Source organism: Larimichthys crocea, chromosome XV (genome assembly GCF_000972845.2).
Source record: "Larimichthys crocea isolate SSNF chromosome XV, L_crocea_2.0, whole genome shotgun sequence".
Taxonomy (NCBI): domain Eukaryota; kingdom Metazoa; phylum Chordata; class Actinopteri; family Sciaenidae; genus Larimichthys; species Larimichthys crocea.
The window spans coordinates 17442881-17457756 of NC_040025.1; the positions used below are offsets into that span (position 1 = coordinate 17442881).

The 14876-nt window shown below is 38.7% G+C and overlaps 4 protein-coding genes across 5 annotated transcripts; 2 read left to right on the plus strand and 2 right to left on the minus strand.

The window, feature by feature from the left end:
• The first annotated feature begins 42 nt into the window (after positions 1–42).
• On the plus strand, positions 43–2380 carry LOC104927136 (uncharacterized). 2 transcript variants are annotated; one of them, XM_019259245.2, is made up of 6 exons: positions 43–345; positions 434–745; positions 924–1047; positions 1159–1271; positions 1376–1422; positions 1532–2380. In XM_019259245.2, the coding sequence occupies exons 1-6, from the start codon at positions 312–314 to the stop codon at positions 1700–1702; spliced, it is 801 nt and encodes a 266-aa protein (XP_019114790.2). In that variant the 5' UTR covers positions 43–311; the 3' UTR covers positions 1703–2380. The 2 variants fall into 2 exon arrangements, with proteins under 2 accessions (XP_019114790.2, XP_010739456.2); XM_010741154.3 differs by having other exon boundaries at positions 52–345; positions 921–1047.
• A 546-nt stretch (positions 2381–2926) lies between these two features.
• LOC104926693 (pepsin A) lies at positions 2927–5903 on the minus strand. Its single transcript, XM_010740607.3, has 9 exons — positions 5797–5903; positions 5211–5352; positions 4973–5090; positions 4405–4523; positions 4104–4300; positions 3875–3991; positions 3638–3782; positions 3320–3418; positions 2927–3226 (listed from the first exon to the last, which is right to left on the minus strand). The coding sequence occupies exons 1-9, from the start codon at positions 5853–5855 to the stop codon at positions 3089–3091; spliced, it is 1134 nt and encodes a 377-aa protein (XP_010738909.2). The 5' UTR covers positions 5856–5903; the 3' UTR covers positions 2927–3088.
• A 1623-nt stretch (positions 5904–7526) lies between these two features.
• On the minus strand, positions 7527–9656 carry prok1 (prokineticin 1). Its single transcript, XM_010740619.3, has 3 exons — positions 9221–9656; positions 8218–8343; positions 7527–7897 (listed from the first exon to the last, which is right to left on the minus strand). Exons 1-3 carry the CDS (start codon positions 9401–9403, stop codon positions 7778–7780), a joined length of 429 nt encoding a protein of 142 aa, XP_010738921.2. The 5' UTR covers positions 9404–9656; the 3' UTR covers positions 7527–7777.
• A 2102-nt stretch (positions 9657–11758) lies between these two features.
• On the plus strand, positions 11759–14866 carry lamtor5 (late endosomal/lysosomal adaptor, MAPK and MTOR activator 5). Its single transcript, XM_010740632.3, has 4 exons — positions 11759–11933; positions 12027–12088; positions 13256–13373; positions 14606–14866. Exons 1-4 carry the CDS (start codon positions 11899–11901, stop codon positions 14664–14666), a joined length of 276 nt encoding a protein of 91 aa, XP_010738934.1. The 5' UTR covers positions 11759–11898; the 3' UTR covers positions 14667–14866.
• Positions 14867–14876: the final 10 nt, after the last annotated feature.

Genomic DNA, 14876 nt, shown 5'->3' on the forward strand with positions numbered 1-14876 from the left:
TATTGTAATCTAATACAAACATGGCACAAACTACAACCTCCTGGCAATGTCATCATCGTTAGTTTCAACAGGGTTATTGTTGTAGGTTGCAGTTCGTCCTGTTCTTGTGTCCACCTTCTGCATATCTGCATTATAGAACCAGTTAAAACGTATTTAAATTAAATATATATCAGTAAAGAGCTGACAGCCTGTCTGTTCCCTCCAGCTGATGAACTTCCTCTTTACTTCAGCAAGGAGGGGCTTCAGATCCTCTACAAAGAGAAGAATACTTTCAAAAAATGTGCTGAGCCTCAGTGAACATTGCACCAAAGATGAAGTTTTCATTTGTCTTGTTTCTTTTATTAGGTATGTTGGGAGGGGGAATGCCAAATTTGATAATTGTCTGTTCTCTAATGCCTGCAATGACACATTAATACAAAATATTTGTTTCCAGATATCCCTCATCTAAAAGGGCAGCAGAGGACTGAGGAGTTTGAACACATTCTGCTGAGATTCACCTTCCCTTCATTTTACAATAGCTACCTGAAGACCTGCTGTAAACTCTATCCAGGAGGATGTTACACACTGTTGGACAGCACAGGATACACCTGTGATTTACTAAAAGGAAGAGTCACGAAAACTGAGAATGACGGCTGGATAGAATTTAAAATATCGAATGTAAGCTTCGCAGACGGAGGCTTTTACAGATGCATCGTGCTGGGAACTCAAAACCACGTCTACAATGATTACTATGTCGAGGTGTCTGGTAAGCAGTCAGATATTTTTACATTAATGTGTATTGTGCAATTGCCTCTAGTCTGAACAATAACATTTGAGCAAAACTGAATTATTCAGCTTTCCTGTAAAGTATAAAAATGATTGTAAAGGTTAATTATAGACAGAAACTCTGGTAGGTTATTTGATATTTCTGCATTTTGCAGCAGTTTCAAGTCACAACAGCCAGTCTCAGCCTTCACAGACAACAACTATCAAAGCCCCTAACACCTCGACAAAACTTCCACACTCCACTGAGGCTGTTCTGGCAGAGGATCACAGTGAGAGTCGCAGGTATTCACATTGCACATTACTCATCTTCTGTTGCTTGCTGGCCAAAGTGTGCTGCCTGAAAGAAGAAAAATAGTATTTAATCTGAATGCACTGTATTTTCTTCCTTTCCAGAGTTCCCTGGAGTTTTGGCCTGTCCTTAGCTGTCATTGTGTCCATTACAGCAATGTTTTTAATTACTTCAGTTATTGGTGTGGTTTGCTGCAGAGTCAAGGCAAAACAGGCGGGTAAGCAGTTTCTTTAAAATGATGGTCACAAAGTGTCCACTGATGTTTCTAAAAATAATGTTGTTAATGAATAAATAGAACCAAAGTGATATTGTTCTTTGCAGACAAACATGGAGAAACTCCATGTGAGTCACTGAAACAAGAGGCCCCAGTAAGTGCTAAATAAGGAACATGTTTATGTGACTCACTGTCACTAGTTTTTAAAAGTAGATTTGTGCTTCAGACTTCCTCTGCAACACTGTCTCTTTTGTCTCTCCCAGGAGATAAGTGGCATCGTCTATACAACAGTGGATTTCAGAGCTCACCAGAAGCCGTCCGAGGTGTACGCAAACCTGAAGACGTACAAAACACAAATGGGGGACCCTGATTCCACCTGGAGTACAGAGTTGGATGGGATGGTGGAGTACTCCACACTGGCAATCCACAAGTGAATTAATTGATAAATGATTAATAATAATAGTTAGAATAATAGTTAAAGGTCCAGTATGTAAGGTTTAGGGGCTTCTATTGGCAGAGACTGAAGGTAACATTCATCTGTATGTTTTGATGAGTGTATAATATATCATGTGTTTTTGTTACCTTATAATAGGTCCTTTATACCAGCAGAGTGGGTGAGTCCACTTACATGGAGTCCACCATGTTTCTATAGTAGCACAAAACAAACAAACATGGACTCCACCATATTGAATTGCCATCTCTCAGTAGCCCAGAAGTTTAATATTAGTTTAATATTTCGTTTTCATTGTAGTTTCTCATGCTAGGAAGGAGAGGGTGAGGCAAAGTGCTTGCAATCAATAACTAGATTGCTAGATGCCATTAAATCCTACACACTATTCCTTTAATGGGAACAATTGTATTTTTTACATCACTGTATTTGAATGAATTAATGTCAGCTATCCTAGTCATAGTTCTCACTACTCAGCTGATGTAGTTTACCAGGCAGAGATGATCAAACAAAAAGATGTATTTTCTTGCATTATGGGTAAAGTAGGATTCAGCATTTTTTAAGCTTGAATAGCTAAAATCATGGTATCTGGTTTTAACTATTCTTTTGTGTGTCATGTTTCCCTCTACTTTATGGTGTGCAGTATTAAATCACTGAACCACCCTTCTAAGTGCATGTTGTTTGTGTAAATTATAAATGACATAAAAATGATAACATTATGTACACAATCTGGTAAAATTAAGAAAAAAATATTTGTGTTTGCTTCCATGTGGTCTTCCCTGAGTCCTTTTCAACACTGATCCTATTCACTGACTGAGAAAGCAGCACTGCTGTCAGATCATGCCATCAGGTTATCTACTGTTATATAAATTTTTTGTCTTTATCAGTTTCAACTCGATTACAGTCTCAGAGGAAACCTGGCCCTCTGCTATTCTGGGAGCTGTTCAATAATCTATTCTTGTCCTGTTCTTCCTTTACACAAAAAAAGCTGGTGGCAATCCCTTTTGTATCCTCGATAAAAGGTCGAGTTTCTCTTAAGAGGAAATGAATGAACAGACTGCAGCTACTTATTCCTGTGACATTTCAGTGCAGCGCTGTAACACAAAACTAAGACGATGAAAGATGTTTGGAAGATGTTGCTGTACTGATACATGATCTTCATTGTAGTCACACAGTCAGACTGACGCATACACAAAAACACACAGAATGCTCATAGTTGCGGTTATCTATTTAATGCAAAGGCACCTACAACACACTCATTGTATACACAATCTCCTGTTTGCATTGTTGTTTTTTGCATTTAGTCTTCAATCAGACAAGCTGCTACAGAGAAATACACACTTATAGATTATCTATCAGGTGTCTTATTTGATTACACAGACTTGGCCAGACCAATGTACTGAGACTGGACATCAAAGACGGCGTAGTACTCCCTGATGAAGACATCACCCAGGATCCAGAGCTGCTGAGAGCCACCCTGGCCAAAGCCAGTGCTGCAACCGTAGTAGCTCTATGAAGAGACAAGAGACAACAGATTTACTTCCCTAAACTTCCTTACAGTGTGAACCTTTCTGTTGCAGTGGCTTGCAGGGGTCTAACTGACCTGAGAGACGTAGGCAGATGCAGGAACGGTGAAGGCTTGTCCGTTGAGAGTGAAGGTGACATCAGGCATGCTCTGGATGTTCTGGCAGTTCACTGTAGCCTGTAAGAAGAACATCATGCACACAGTTGAATACTCCATAGCAGCAAATGTTGTATTTATTGGTATTTTACAGGTTTCCAGCTAAAGCGGGTCAGCAAGTCGTGCTTAATTATTTTTATTTCAGAGTTTTGACGTCAGAGCACTAAATGTGTGTTTACTCTGGGTTAAAAAAATGGGGAAAATATACTTCAAATGTTAAGGTTTGATGGTATGACTCACCTCTCCGTACTGGTTGGTTGAGGCTCCAACCCAGGAATTCATGTTGTTGATGTCACCGGTTGGGCCAACGATCAGGGAGGTACCAGTGTCAATGATGGCCTGGCAGCCTCCAGAGCAGGCCACAGTCTGTCCATTGATGGTAACACTGTAAGGAGGAGCAGCAGAAGGTGGATTGCAGTCAAGCTACAGAGCTTTGTGCAACTTGTGTTTTGTGGTTAGTTAGTGTTTCTTTTGTACCTGTCCATTTTGATCTGCCAGTAGGTGGCAGAGGTCAGAGGGATCCATTCGATTTGTCCAGTGTAGTAGTTGCTGTCAGTACCACCAAAGAGCACCTCACTACCCTGTTGGCTTTTGCTAAAATAGTAAAAAAAACAACAACAAAAAACAAATGTCAGACATATATTTATGTCATGGGAAACGACACACATACACTCTCAACCCAGAGCTTTCCATTCTGTTTCATTACCTGCTCAGGTAGACAGAGAACAGGGGCTGTTGCACCAGTTGCTGTTTGATCATGTTGTCAAAGACTGGCACAACATTGTCAGAGGCAATGGACTGGAAGGCCAGTCCCAGGATACCATCAGCTGCCATGTGAGCCATGAAGGGAGCCTCTGACTGGCTAATTCCAAACACCTGGTTGGCCACAGAGATGCCTCCCACCTGGACACACAAGACAGCTGTCAGTCACGGTTAAATAGACCATGGAGATATGGCTGTTTAAAGTGTAAATAGACTAAGCATTTTGTTCCAGGGGTTTTGGCTACCTCAACAGTGTCGCTGGCCAGATATCCGGTCATGCTGCCAGTGCCGTACTGGATGGACAGAGATTCGCTGCCCCATTTGAAGGTGGAGGACTGCTGTGGGTTGAATTTCCTGTGGTTCTCTGCGAAGGAACATTATTTTTTTAAATGTTCCTTTAGGAATATGGTGAAAGATTTCGACCATCTCTCTAGTTAATGATCTATATTAGTTGCCAAGGAGCAATTTTGATCTTCTACAAATACTCAATACAACAAACTAAAAGTACTGCAAGTTAAAGTCCTGAAATCAAAGTTTTACTGGATATAAGCACAGTCTTGCAAACTAAACGGCTACTATAATTATATTACTAGATTATTAGTGGTGCATTACTCTGTATGAAGCAGGTTACTTTATTTATACATGTTTAGGTAATTTCTATGCATTATATTTCATAAGAATAAAAATGCACTCATATACAGTACTTCAGCAAATGTAGTTAGTTAATTTTTTAACCCCCAGAGTAAATCTGACTGAATATTAGCCCAGGTTACAGTGATAGTCTTAGCATTAAAGTCTTAAAGTAAGACTCACGGCAGGCCTGGCTGTTGCAGTAGACTGAAGGGATCCACAGGTTGGAGGAACCAGTGTCAAAGATGACAGTGAAGGACTGGGGAGGGGTACCAATGGAGATCACACCATAGTAGGACAGCTAAAAGAACACAAGAGAGCAAATTAACAGAAGCAAACTTACCAACTTGATTCAAAGCATATAAATACCAGCTATTTGTGCAACCAGACGCTACTTCTAAATGGTCTCTGCTGGACTTACGTCAGCATCGTTGGTCATGGACTCAGTACCAGTCTGGATAAACTTGACCAATGGCTGGTATGGAAATTGTTTCCTGTACTCCTCCCATAATCCTTTCTCCTGCAGGGATTCCTTAGCGGTCTTTCCCTTAATCAGGGGAATCCTGCACACAGAAAGGTGAATAAAGATTTTTTTAAATGCACTTTATAGCTGGAGAAATCAGAAAATGAGCTCAACTTTTAAAGGTGTGATAACTTAAAGGTGGATACCCTTTAGATCAGGCATGGGGAACCTGTTGCACAAAGGGTGGGTGTAGCTGCAGGTTTTCTATCCAACCAAGCAGCAGCACACCAGACTTGACTCATTTAATCAACTGATCTCAGTCTTCAGAGAGTTGATTGGTCAAACTGTGTGCTCTTGGTTGGTTGGAACAAAAGCTTGCAGCCACACCGGCCCTTCGTGGAATAGGTTCCCCATGCCTGCTTTAGATTTACTCTCGGGTATGTTAGATGGAACGATTGTCTTTCAACAATTCAGCCTATTGAGGTGTAAAATGTCAAAGAAATGAAGGGACAGGTTGCTTTTCAACCAGTCAAGTCAGACTTACCTCACAAGACACTCGGAGAAAGCCACAAGGGCTGACAGAACGATGAGCCACTTCATCATGACGGTCACTTTAGTGTCGGACTCAGACGAGTGAAGTTGTAGTCGCAGAGTCCAGCCTTTATATACAACATATCAAGGTTGTGCCCTTTCACATAACTTGATATCATGCATCAGCTGGTGATAAGAAATATGCAATACGGTGATAAATTGCTTCTTATCTAGGAACAAATATTCCATTAAATAATTGAACAAAGATAACTTTTTGCCGGAATTATGAAAATATTTTCAAGGAACAATTTACTTTAAACAAAGTTTGCTTTATAAAGTCAAACTGATATTTAGTTTGTTTGTATATTGTTTGCAGGGTATATTGTTAATATAATCAATTCATGAGGAGAATCAATACGTCTAAAATATATGTTGCTGATTGATACTTTGTGTTTTACTGTTTCTACTCGTTTACTGAAGGAAAATCCTGCACAAAGTAGTGTCGCTGTGCTAATGTATATCTCAGCACTGCTGATTTATTTTCTTGCAAAACAGTTCAGCAAAAATTGTTCTTTGGCTTATTATGTACCAGATCATTTGAATATGCAGTATATTATATAGAAAATACAGTTCCAAAAAATGATTAATTAATAAAGTGCACAAATGTTGACACGTAGATCAGGAGATTTGATGTCCAGAGTTGTTTTGTTTAATGTTGATATGGTAATTTTCCATGTATTTCCAAGGGTGTGAACTGTGGTTAACAGGACAGGTTTATCTGATAACAGTGATATACAAAACAAAGGCACGGGAAATGACTGAGTGAGCAAAGAGTGAGCAAAAAATATCAGTGGAGCCTACTTATAACCCAGTACATATAGTGTAGTTCGACTTTGCTTCCAAAGTTAATTTCATGTCATACTGACAAAGCTGATATTGCATATTTTATTTTATTTTTTTTATCTAAATTGAAAGTCCTTTATTCAGATTTGTAGTTAAAAAGGCAATTTGTTCCATGAAATAGTAATGGTAACTTCCATCAAAGCATTATGATTCTTTACGATTACATAATACATACTACATAGATACATAATATTACTTATATTACTACACAATACAATAGAAGTAAAAGTCCTGCGTTCGAAGTGTGACTTAAATGACTTAATTATTTAATTAGGCATTCATTTGTAAGCAGCTTTTTATGTTGCAGCTGGTTAAGGATCGGCTGATTTTGTCATCCACTGTCAGAGCAGCTATATTTAATGTCCCAGTTGTCCCTGGTGATTTATTGTTTTCATTTATTCTATTAAATCAATTTGTTTTTAATCTTACCAAGAATTGTAGGAGCCTGTTAGGCTCCCAGTCTAAGAAAAACAATAGCTTAAATCTTCTGTTGGAAATGTTCTGGTGGAATTGCCCTTTAATTGACTTTTGCAGCAGTCAAATGTTTGGCACCAGGCAGGTATTTGAGCCATTTCAGTTGTAAAAGCAAAGTCATCAGTTTTCTCATGAAGGTCATGATTATGACCTTTATCATAATCAGACTAAAACCACTTGACACCTCCATCCCATGACACACATTATGTTTAATCAAGCAATATAAACTGTACATGGAAAAAAATCCTCCACAAGCACTTTGCCAACAACAATGTTGTCATTATACTTTTATTGACAATAATATTTATACATTTCTCTCCATAAATTAAAATAAAATGAGCATGAAAATAAAACAGCAAATGTTTCAGTTGTTCACAAATAACTTTTTTGTTTTTATAAAGTAAAAAGGGTCTGGCTCTTGTTAACAGGTTACACTGTCTTGACATTTTCTGTCCTTCATGTGTGGATTAATGGAATCCAAATTATGTATTATAGTGTATAGAGTACACAAATGAAGAATACTGTACAGTCAGTGAAGAATAAATACGTGTGTCAGATCCACAGCCTGGTCTTCACTCTGAAATGCTGTTTCTGTTGCAGGCTTTTTCATCTGTCTTTTAATAGTCCATGTTTTTGAAGTCCTCAGTACATCGATACTTGCTCTCATCATACCTGGTGCACACCAAGTGGGGGAGACAGGGGCAGGTGTGATGTTGCCTTTTGCCTGGATAGGGCACCTGAAAGAGGGAGGATAATCTGACAGTTTAAATCCTTCCTCAGCTGTATGTCTTTTAAAAATGCTTAAAAAAAGTCTAAATTCAGAGACAGACGTGGTGTTAGCAGAACTAATTGTTGACATCTCCAGATGATCAAAGTGATGTATGGCTCTGACTGGTTCACTGTGGACAAATCAATAGCCTCTGCAGTTATCAGCAGCTTTTCTAAAGCTTCAGCCAAACTGCCTGCGCTTGATATGATCTGAATTTCCACTAACGCAGAAAACAAGTGTGGGCGAGAGAGAATAAGTGTGTGTGTGTGACATCACATTTCTCCCCACCTTATGGCTAAAGGGATGGCATTCGTCTCCTTCCACACCTCTTGGGACGCACATCCTCAGACCCCTCAGCCATAGACTGACAGCACAGCAAAACCCAAAACTACACTGCATGTCTCTCTCACAGGCCTGCAGGTAAAGATAAAGATAAAGAGATGAGGTGAGGTGGTGGAAGCACAGACAAAAAAGAATAAAAGAGGCAGAGGGGGAGATGAGGAGAGTTCTTTTGATGCCAGTAGATCAGTTTTATTTTTATTTATGCAAATAGAGATGCTCTCATGTTCATACAGTGTAAGCAACTTTATCCATTGCCTGTCATCTCCCTAATCCATTTACAAATGAATATCAATCACAGGACTGAGATAATTTCCTCTCATTTTTCCAGTGGACTTGAAGCGGAGGAGGAGGATGTGGTCTCCTGTCAGTCATGTGTAATTAAATTTTAGAAAATTATCCAGAAAAGCAAATTGTGCTTTTTGCATATATATATATATATATATATATATATATATATATATATATATATTGTTATTTGCATTGTTATAGTTTAAATCTGAAAAAAAAACACACACACACTTTCAACTGTAGAGTGTAAGTATGGAATGTTTTCCAATGCATAGACAGGATTAATGATAAAAACAATTAATCAAACATCCCATCAAAAGAAAATTAATTGCCAATTTTCTTATACTATAAGCTATCAATGCTGGATCCTGCTTCTCAAGTGTAAACTTACTGCTCTCTTCTCTGTTTCATGTGGTCATAAACTTAATATTTATAATATTTTGGACTGTCTGTCAGACAAAAACAAGCAATTTAAAAAAAAGAGGATAATCACAAAAATAGACAATAACAATTTAAAATGTTCTTTTTAACTATACATTACTCAAAAGTGCAAAATTATAAAAAAAAAAAACAGATTAAACATGAATCTAATAAACTGATGAACTAATAGAACAAAAATCATTTGACAGAGTGCAACAGAGCCAGAAAATGTCTCACTCACCCCTGTTATGACGGCTCCTCTGGTCCAGCTCAGAGACACCAAGAGGAAGGACAGCAGCACCGCCCTGAAGCCCATGACAGCAACAGGAGAACTGGACTCTCTCAACACCCTCAACACTGTAAAACAGCTGTTAGCAGTCTCTCTGGCACCTCGCACTGGATCCCTGGCTCTCCAGTCAGTCATAAAGGTTCCCAGAACTCCTCAGGGGAGGGGGGGCACACTCTCTCCCTCTCTTTATCTACCTCCGACCCCCACACAAAGCTCTCTTCCTCCCCCTCCCCATGTCGGAGATCTCCCCACGCCCTCTCTGCCTGTCTCCTCTGGAGCTTCGTCATCTTACTCATCCAGATGATGGCCAAAAGAGGCTCACAGTAGTCCCCTGTACTTGTAGATTTTTAGGGTTTGACCATACATCTGCTTAAGGCAGAAGGTGACAGAGTTTCCATGACTCAAGTAGTTCATGCTAACATAAAAAGTATGGAAAACTACTGAACAATGGATGCCATTCATTTGAAAAAAAAAAGAAGAATCGGACACTTCCATGAGTAAAAAGGGCACAGGTGGCATGAGATCCAGAGTTATTTGTCAGTCTGAAACAGCCAGGACAAGACAAATCATCATCAAGGCCGAATATAATGAGTTTACTGAAATTACCACAGGTTGACTCATCGACTGGGCTTCATGTAAAGCATTTATAGGTTGGGAAATGATATTCCTTATTTTATTATGGGATATGTGTGCCATGTATTGTGACAGCTGTTATCAACTTAAGCAAAGCACCAGTTAATCCACACTGTGAGAATAAGGCCTATAGGTTAAGAAGGTACCTGCTTTGTCACTTAAACCACTCTGTGATCAGTGTGACGTAGTATGTGTTTGGTGTATATTTATTTTGACAGTAAAATGTATTCAGAATGTATCAGATGTGGTCTTTTAGAGTGAAGCAGTGACTTGCCTCAGTTTGTTTTATTATTGTTTCATTAATTCATTTGCATTTTTTTCATATGAAAACAAAATTACAACACTATAAGCCTGTGCTCACTGCATCTCACTGACATTTCTTATTAAGCTACAATGTCATTTAATAGATAGCAGAATGTAAATAATGGGTCTCATATTGTGCTAAACTACATAAATAATAGTGAAATCCCTGAATTATATTGCCCATTATACAGTATACGTCAGGGCGATGATACACTGACTCTGAGTCAGATCTCTACGTTGGGTTCAGCTCATATGGAGATTTATTGTGGTTGTAAAGTGCCTACAGTATATGAGACAAATAACTGGGTCTAGTTTGTATGCCAACCTTCATTTTAGATTAAAGATGCTTTGTTTGTGTGTATGTGTGTTTGTATGTGTAATGCACAAGTGTGTGACAGGGGAAGAGGATACCACATGTATCTGGACCTTATAAATTATTCTGCTTGCATAAACTTGCACTTGTCTGTGTGTTTGCCTACGTACCTGCTTGGACAGTGATGGGCAGCAGGTTGTCAGCAGAAGCGTCTGAGCTTTGATCTGTGTGAACTGTGAGGAGAGAAATATGAGTGAGCAAAGAGGAGAGGAATTAGAGGAGAGAAGAAGGAGAGTACCCTGTGGGTTAGTCAGCAGGACATTACCCTGCTGCTGAGCAGGTGATGGATTCCTCCAATGCAGCAGCAACATAATTACATTCACCCATTTCTGCCCTGTCAGCAGGAGCACTGAAGCCTCACCGTCTTGGGACAGGCAGCAGAAATCATGCAGGAAGTTGAACCCAGGCGGTGGCCCCCAGCTAACTTTGAAGTAAAACACATTAACAAGATCCATCAATAAAAGCTGCAAGAAAGAAGTTTTCTTCTTTGTACTCTTAAATATTAATACTATATTGTATATTCAATAAAGACACTTGTAAAGTTCATATTATGTAGGTAAATGTTAAATAAGTTTTTGTAATGTTTGCACCATTCTACTATGACTAACCTGAATGTTTTTGTCTCTAAAGATAATTTCAGTTTGCAGTGTTAAGATCTGAGTGTCAAACAAAAACTTCTCCAAATATCTATTTTATGACTGAGGAGCATGTGACATGGAGCTGTTTTAGACAACCTCACATTTTTTGTGAGAGTCATCTGATTGTGACCATCTGTGCAACGCGTGGGAACAAAGTGGCAACTGTATTATCAATAAAGATTATATATTCGGGAAGGATATAAATTACTTTTGTGATGTTAGTTGCATATTTATGCAACTATGAATAACAAAATGAATTTGTCACTGGGGCTGAGATGAAGAGATTGACGTGTAAATGATGAAATATGGAGAGGCAGGATTTCATTACATAACTGAGGGAGTTTAGAAAATGATTTTAGTATACGGGGACCTAACCATATAGAAAAAGCTAGTAATAACATTTGCATGTGCAGTATATTAAGCTTATATATCAAATATGATAGCAGAATTTGAACTGTCACTACAACATACATTATAGACACTACTATCTATCTATCTATCTATCTATCTATCTATCTATCTATCTATTATTTTACCGCGCCTCGTGCAGTTTGGTCCTCACAGCGACCCTCAGTGCACGTGACTGTCACCTGACGCAAGCCGGAAGCTCTGAGGAAGCGACAATAACAACAAAACTTCATGCACCAAACTTGATATTTACAGTTTATTAACGAGAGTTAACGATGGAGTCGACCCTCGAACAGCATCTCGATGATACGTGAGTCAACTCCAGACTGTGTCCGAGTTTCTGTTTTTAATGTTGGGGCGTTAAAAGACGATTCATCCCTTTGATGTGTGTCTGTGTTGGCAGCATGAAAAACCCAGCCATCGTCGGTGTGCTGTGTACGGACCAGCAGGGACACAACCTGGGCTGTAAGGAAACACTCAACACTCAAGTTATTTCTCTCTAAACCAAAGTGGCGTTTTTACTTCAGACAATAACACAAACAGCTGACTCATTGTGCGCCAGTGATAGGATATTATTTGTTCAGCACGTTTCCTTAAACACTTCAGTCACCACATCGTTTTAGACTGAGCAGCAGGACACTTCATTTGTCCTACAAAAGGTCACACAGAGCGAGAGCTGAAGTCAATTCATTGATTATTGATCACCTGATCGACAGAAAAATGCTGTGATGATTGATTATTGTCATTAAACATGAATGGCACAAAAACAGACTTGTTCTAGTGTCTCAGATGTGAATATTTTCTGGTATTTTCAGCCTTCTGTAACTAATTAACTCATTAGTTACAGTCACTTTATCATTACCTCATCCAAGACAGTCAAATGTTTAAAAAACTGTGTCAGTGTGACCGCGGTAATGTTTCTTCATGTCATCTCTCAGTGCATGCCAGTGATAGTTATTCAAATATTCTCCAACTGAATGAACCCGTGTCATGAAAACACTGTCAGAAACCAGCTGGTTTCTCATCATCAGTGTTCACGTTTCTGTCAACCGTTTACAGTAAGTGCCTCATGTGTAGAAGAAATGTTAAACTGAAAATAAACACATTAAGATCCTCTCCAAAACCTCATGTGATCAAACCTCATCTGATTCGACGTCCTCAAAGACAAGACATGCACTTGTTCCTGTCTCTTCCTCCATGTCCACCTCTCTGACCTGAACACGTCTTCCCTTCTGTATAAGCAGAGCATTGTCCCACTTAGACGTCCTCCTAGTCCACATTCACTGACTGTGGCTCCTACATAGTGTAATGTGTTTAAGAAATTTGACAACATGCTGCAGAAGAAACAGCTGAACGTACAGAACACATTCATCTGTTATCAGTTTTTATGACTAAAACCTACAAAACATTTATGTTTGGACGGTTATCACCACAGAAAAATGTTGATATTGTGATTAAAAAACAAAAACATGTTGACTTTTTATAAAGTGTTTAATCTAACTTTTATCTTTGAAGAGACAAAGTAAGAAGTTTTAGATGTGATGGATTTATAGACGCACTTCAGTTACATCCGTTTTGACATTTTCTTTAATTCTGTACAGTAACACACATCTGTTATGTCACAATCACCAGGCCGCGGCTCCCTGTCTGATGAACACGGCGGCGTTGTGTCAGTTTTAGCCAAACAAGCTGCGGCTCTCAGCAGAGACCTAACAGACTCTCCGACTGTGTGCCTGGAGTCTGAGTCAGGGTGAGCACCGACCGAACCTTTTGTCTTTTTTTGCTAGAGTGAATCCATCTCCCTCTTTCGCTCCATCTCCGTTAATGTAAGGGGTCTGACTGTAGTGGTTTTGATTAAAACTTGCAGGAGATCAATAAATGTGGGGGGAAAAAACTGTTGAAAGAGATCCAGAATCAAAGATTGAGAGTCCATTATTTGTAGCTCTGACTGTGCTCAAAGTTTTAGCAAAGGAGTTTTCTTTTTTCATTTGTGTGGCTGTGCTGCCACCTTCTGGACTAAACAACTTCTCTTGAATGAGTATTAGTGACTTCAACTGCGTCCAGTACTTTATTAAAAGAAGTCATTGAAAATGTTAGCCCGTATAGTAATGAACTGTATACTGTGGATGAACGTGATGCTTTGTCACTTGTAGACTGCCTTCTAAGATTACAGTGTTTGTCAACAAACTCTAAATCAGTGACATGATGACAGGGACAGAGATCACATTTCAAAACGAAATGTGACAGGCCATTCATCCACTCAGTCCATAGTCAACTACTAGGTCAAGTTATTCGAGTTTGTATTTTGTAAGTGGAGTTACTAACATTCAGTATTTTTTTTTTTTTTTGGGATATTTCTTATTTTTAAATTTCAGATTTATGCAAAAAAACAAACAAACAGATGTCATTCATGCCAGATTGAGAAGTAGTACTGAGAGTATTGACACTTGGACAATTAAACTGTATTTTTTGTCCACAATGATGATATGAATATTAATTATTATAGTCATACCATCGCAACAATAATAGTGCATGCTTGAGGAATTTGGTTAAAGGTCCAGTGTGTTAGATTTAGGGGGTTATTTGCAGAATATGGCAGGATATAATATAATATAATATAATGGAATATAATATGTATAACTATGTTTTCATTAGTGTATAATCACCTGAAAGTCTAACCTGTGAGCCTTTAATGTCTGCAGATGCCACAGGTCTTCTTCCACCATGTTGCAAACACTCTTTCTAGATAACGCTTTTTTCACATATAGTGCATCTTATTTTCCATGCACACTTGGAACGTGAGGTTGGGACGTCTCTATATCCTACAGACCTCATGTCCTTAAAGAGTGCAGTACTGATCAGTCATGAAATAACTAGTCAAACAGGATAGTATACATTGTATAATATCAGTGGACAACAACAGATCAGATTTATCACTCAAACCCTCAGTTGACTAATCTCTCTTATTTCTTTGCTTTGTAGAAACATTCTGGTGAGGACTCACGGGACCATCACAGTAGCAGTTCACAAGATAGCATCTTGAAGACAACAGGACTCACTGATGAATTTTTATTGTAAAGAACTGTACATGTAAACACACACACATATTTTCACACAGTCTGAATGATTTTTGAGAAAGACCTGGAAATCTGGAATGTGTCTGTTGTGTTTTCTGTATATTCAGTTCTCATATTTAAATCAGAACATGCTTGCTAACTTTCTGCGTGAGATTCATTTGTTATATATACACACA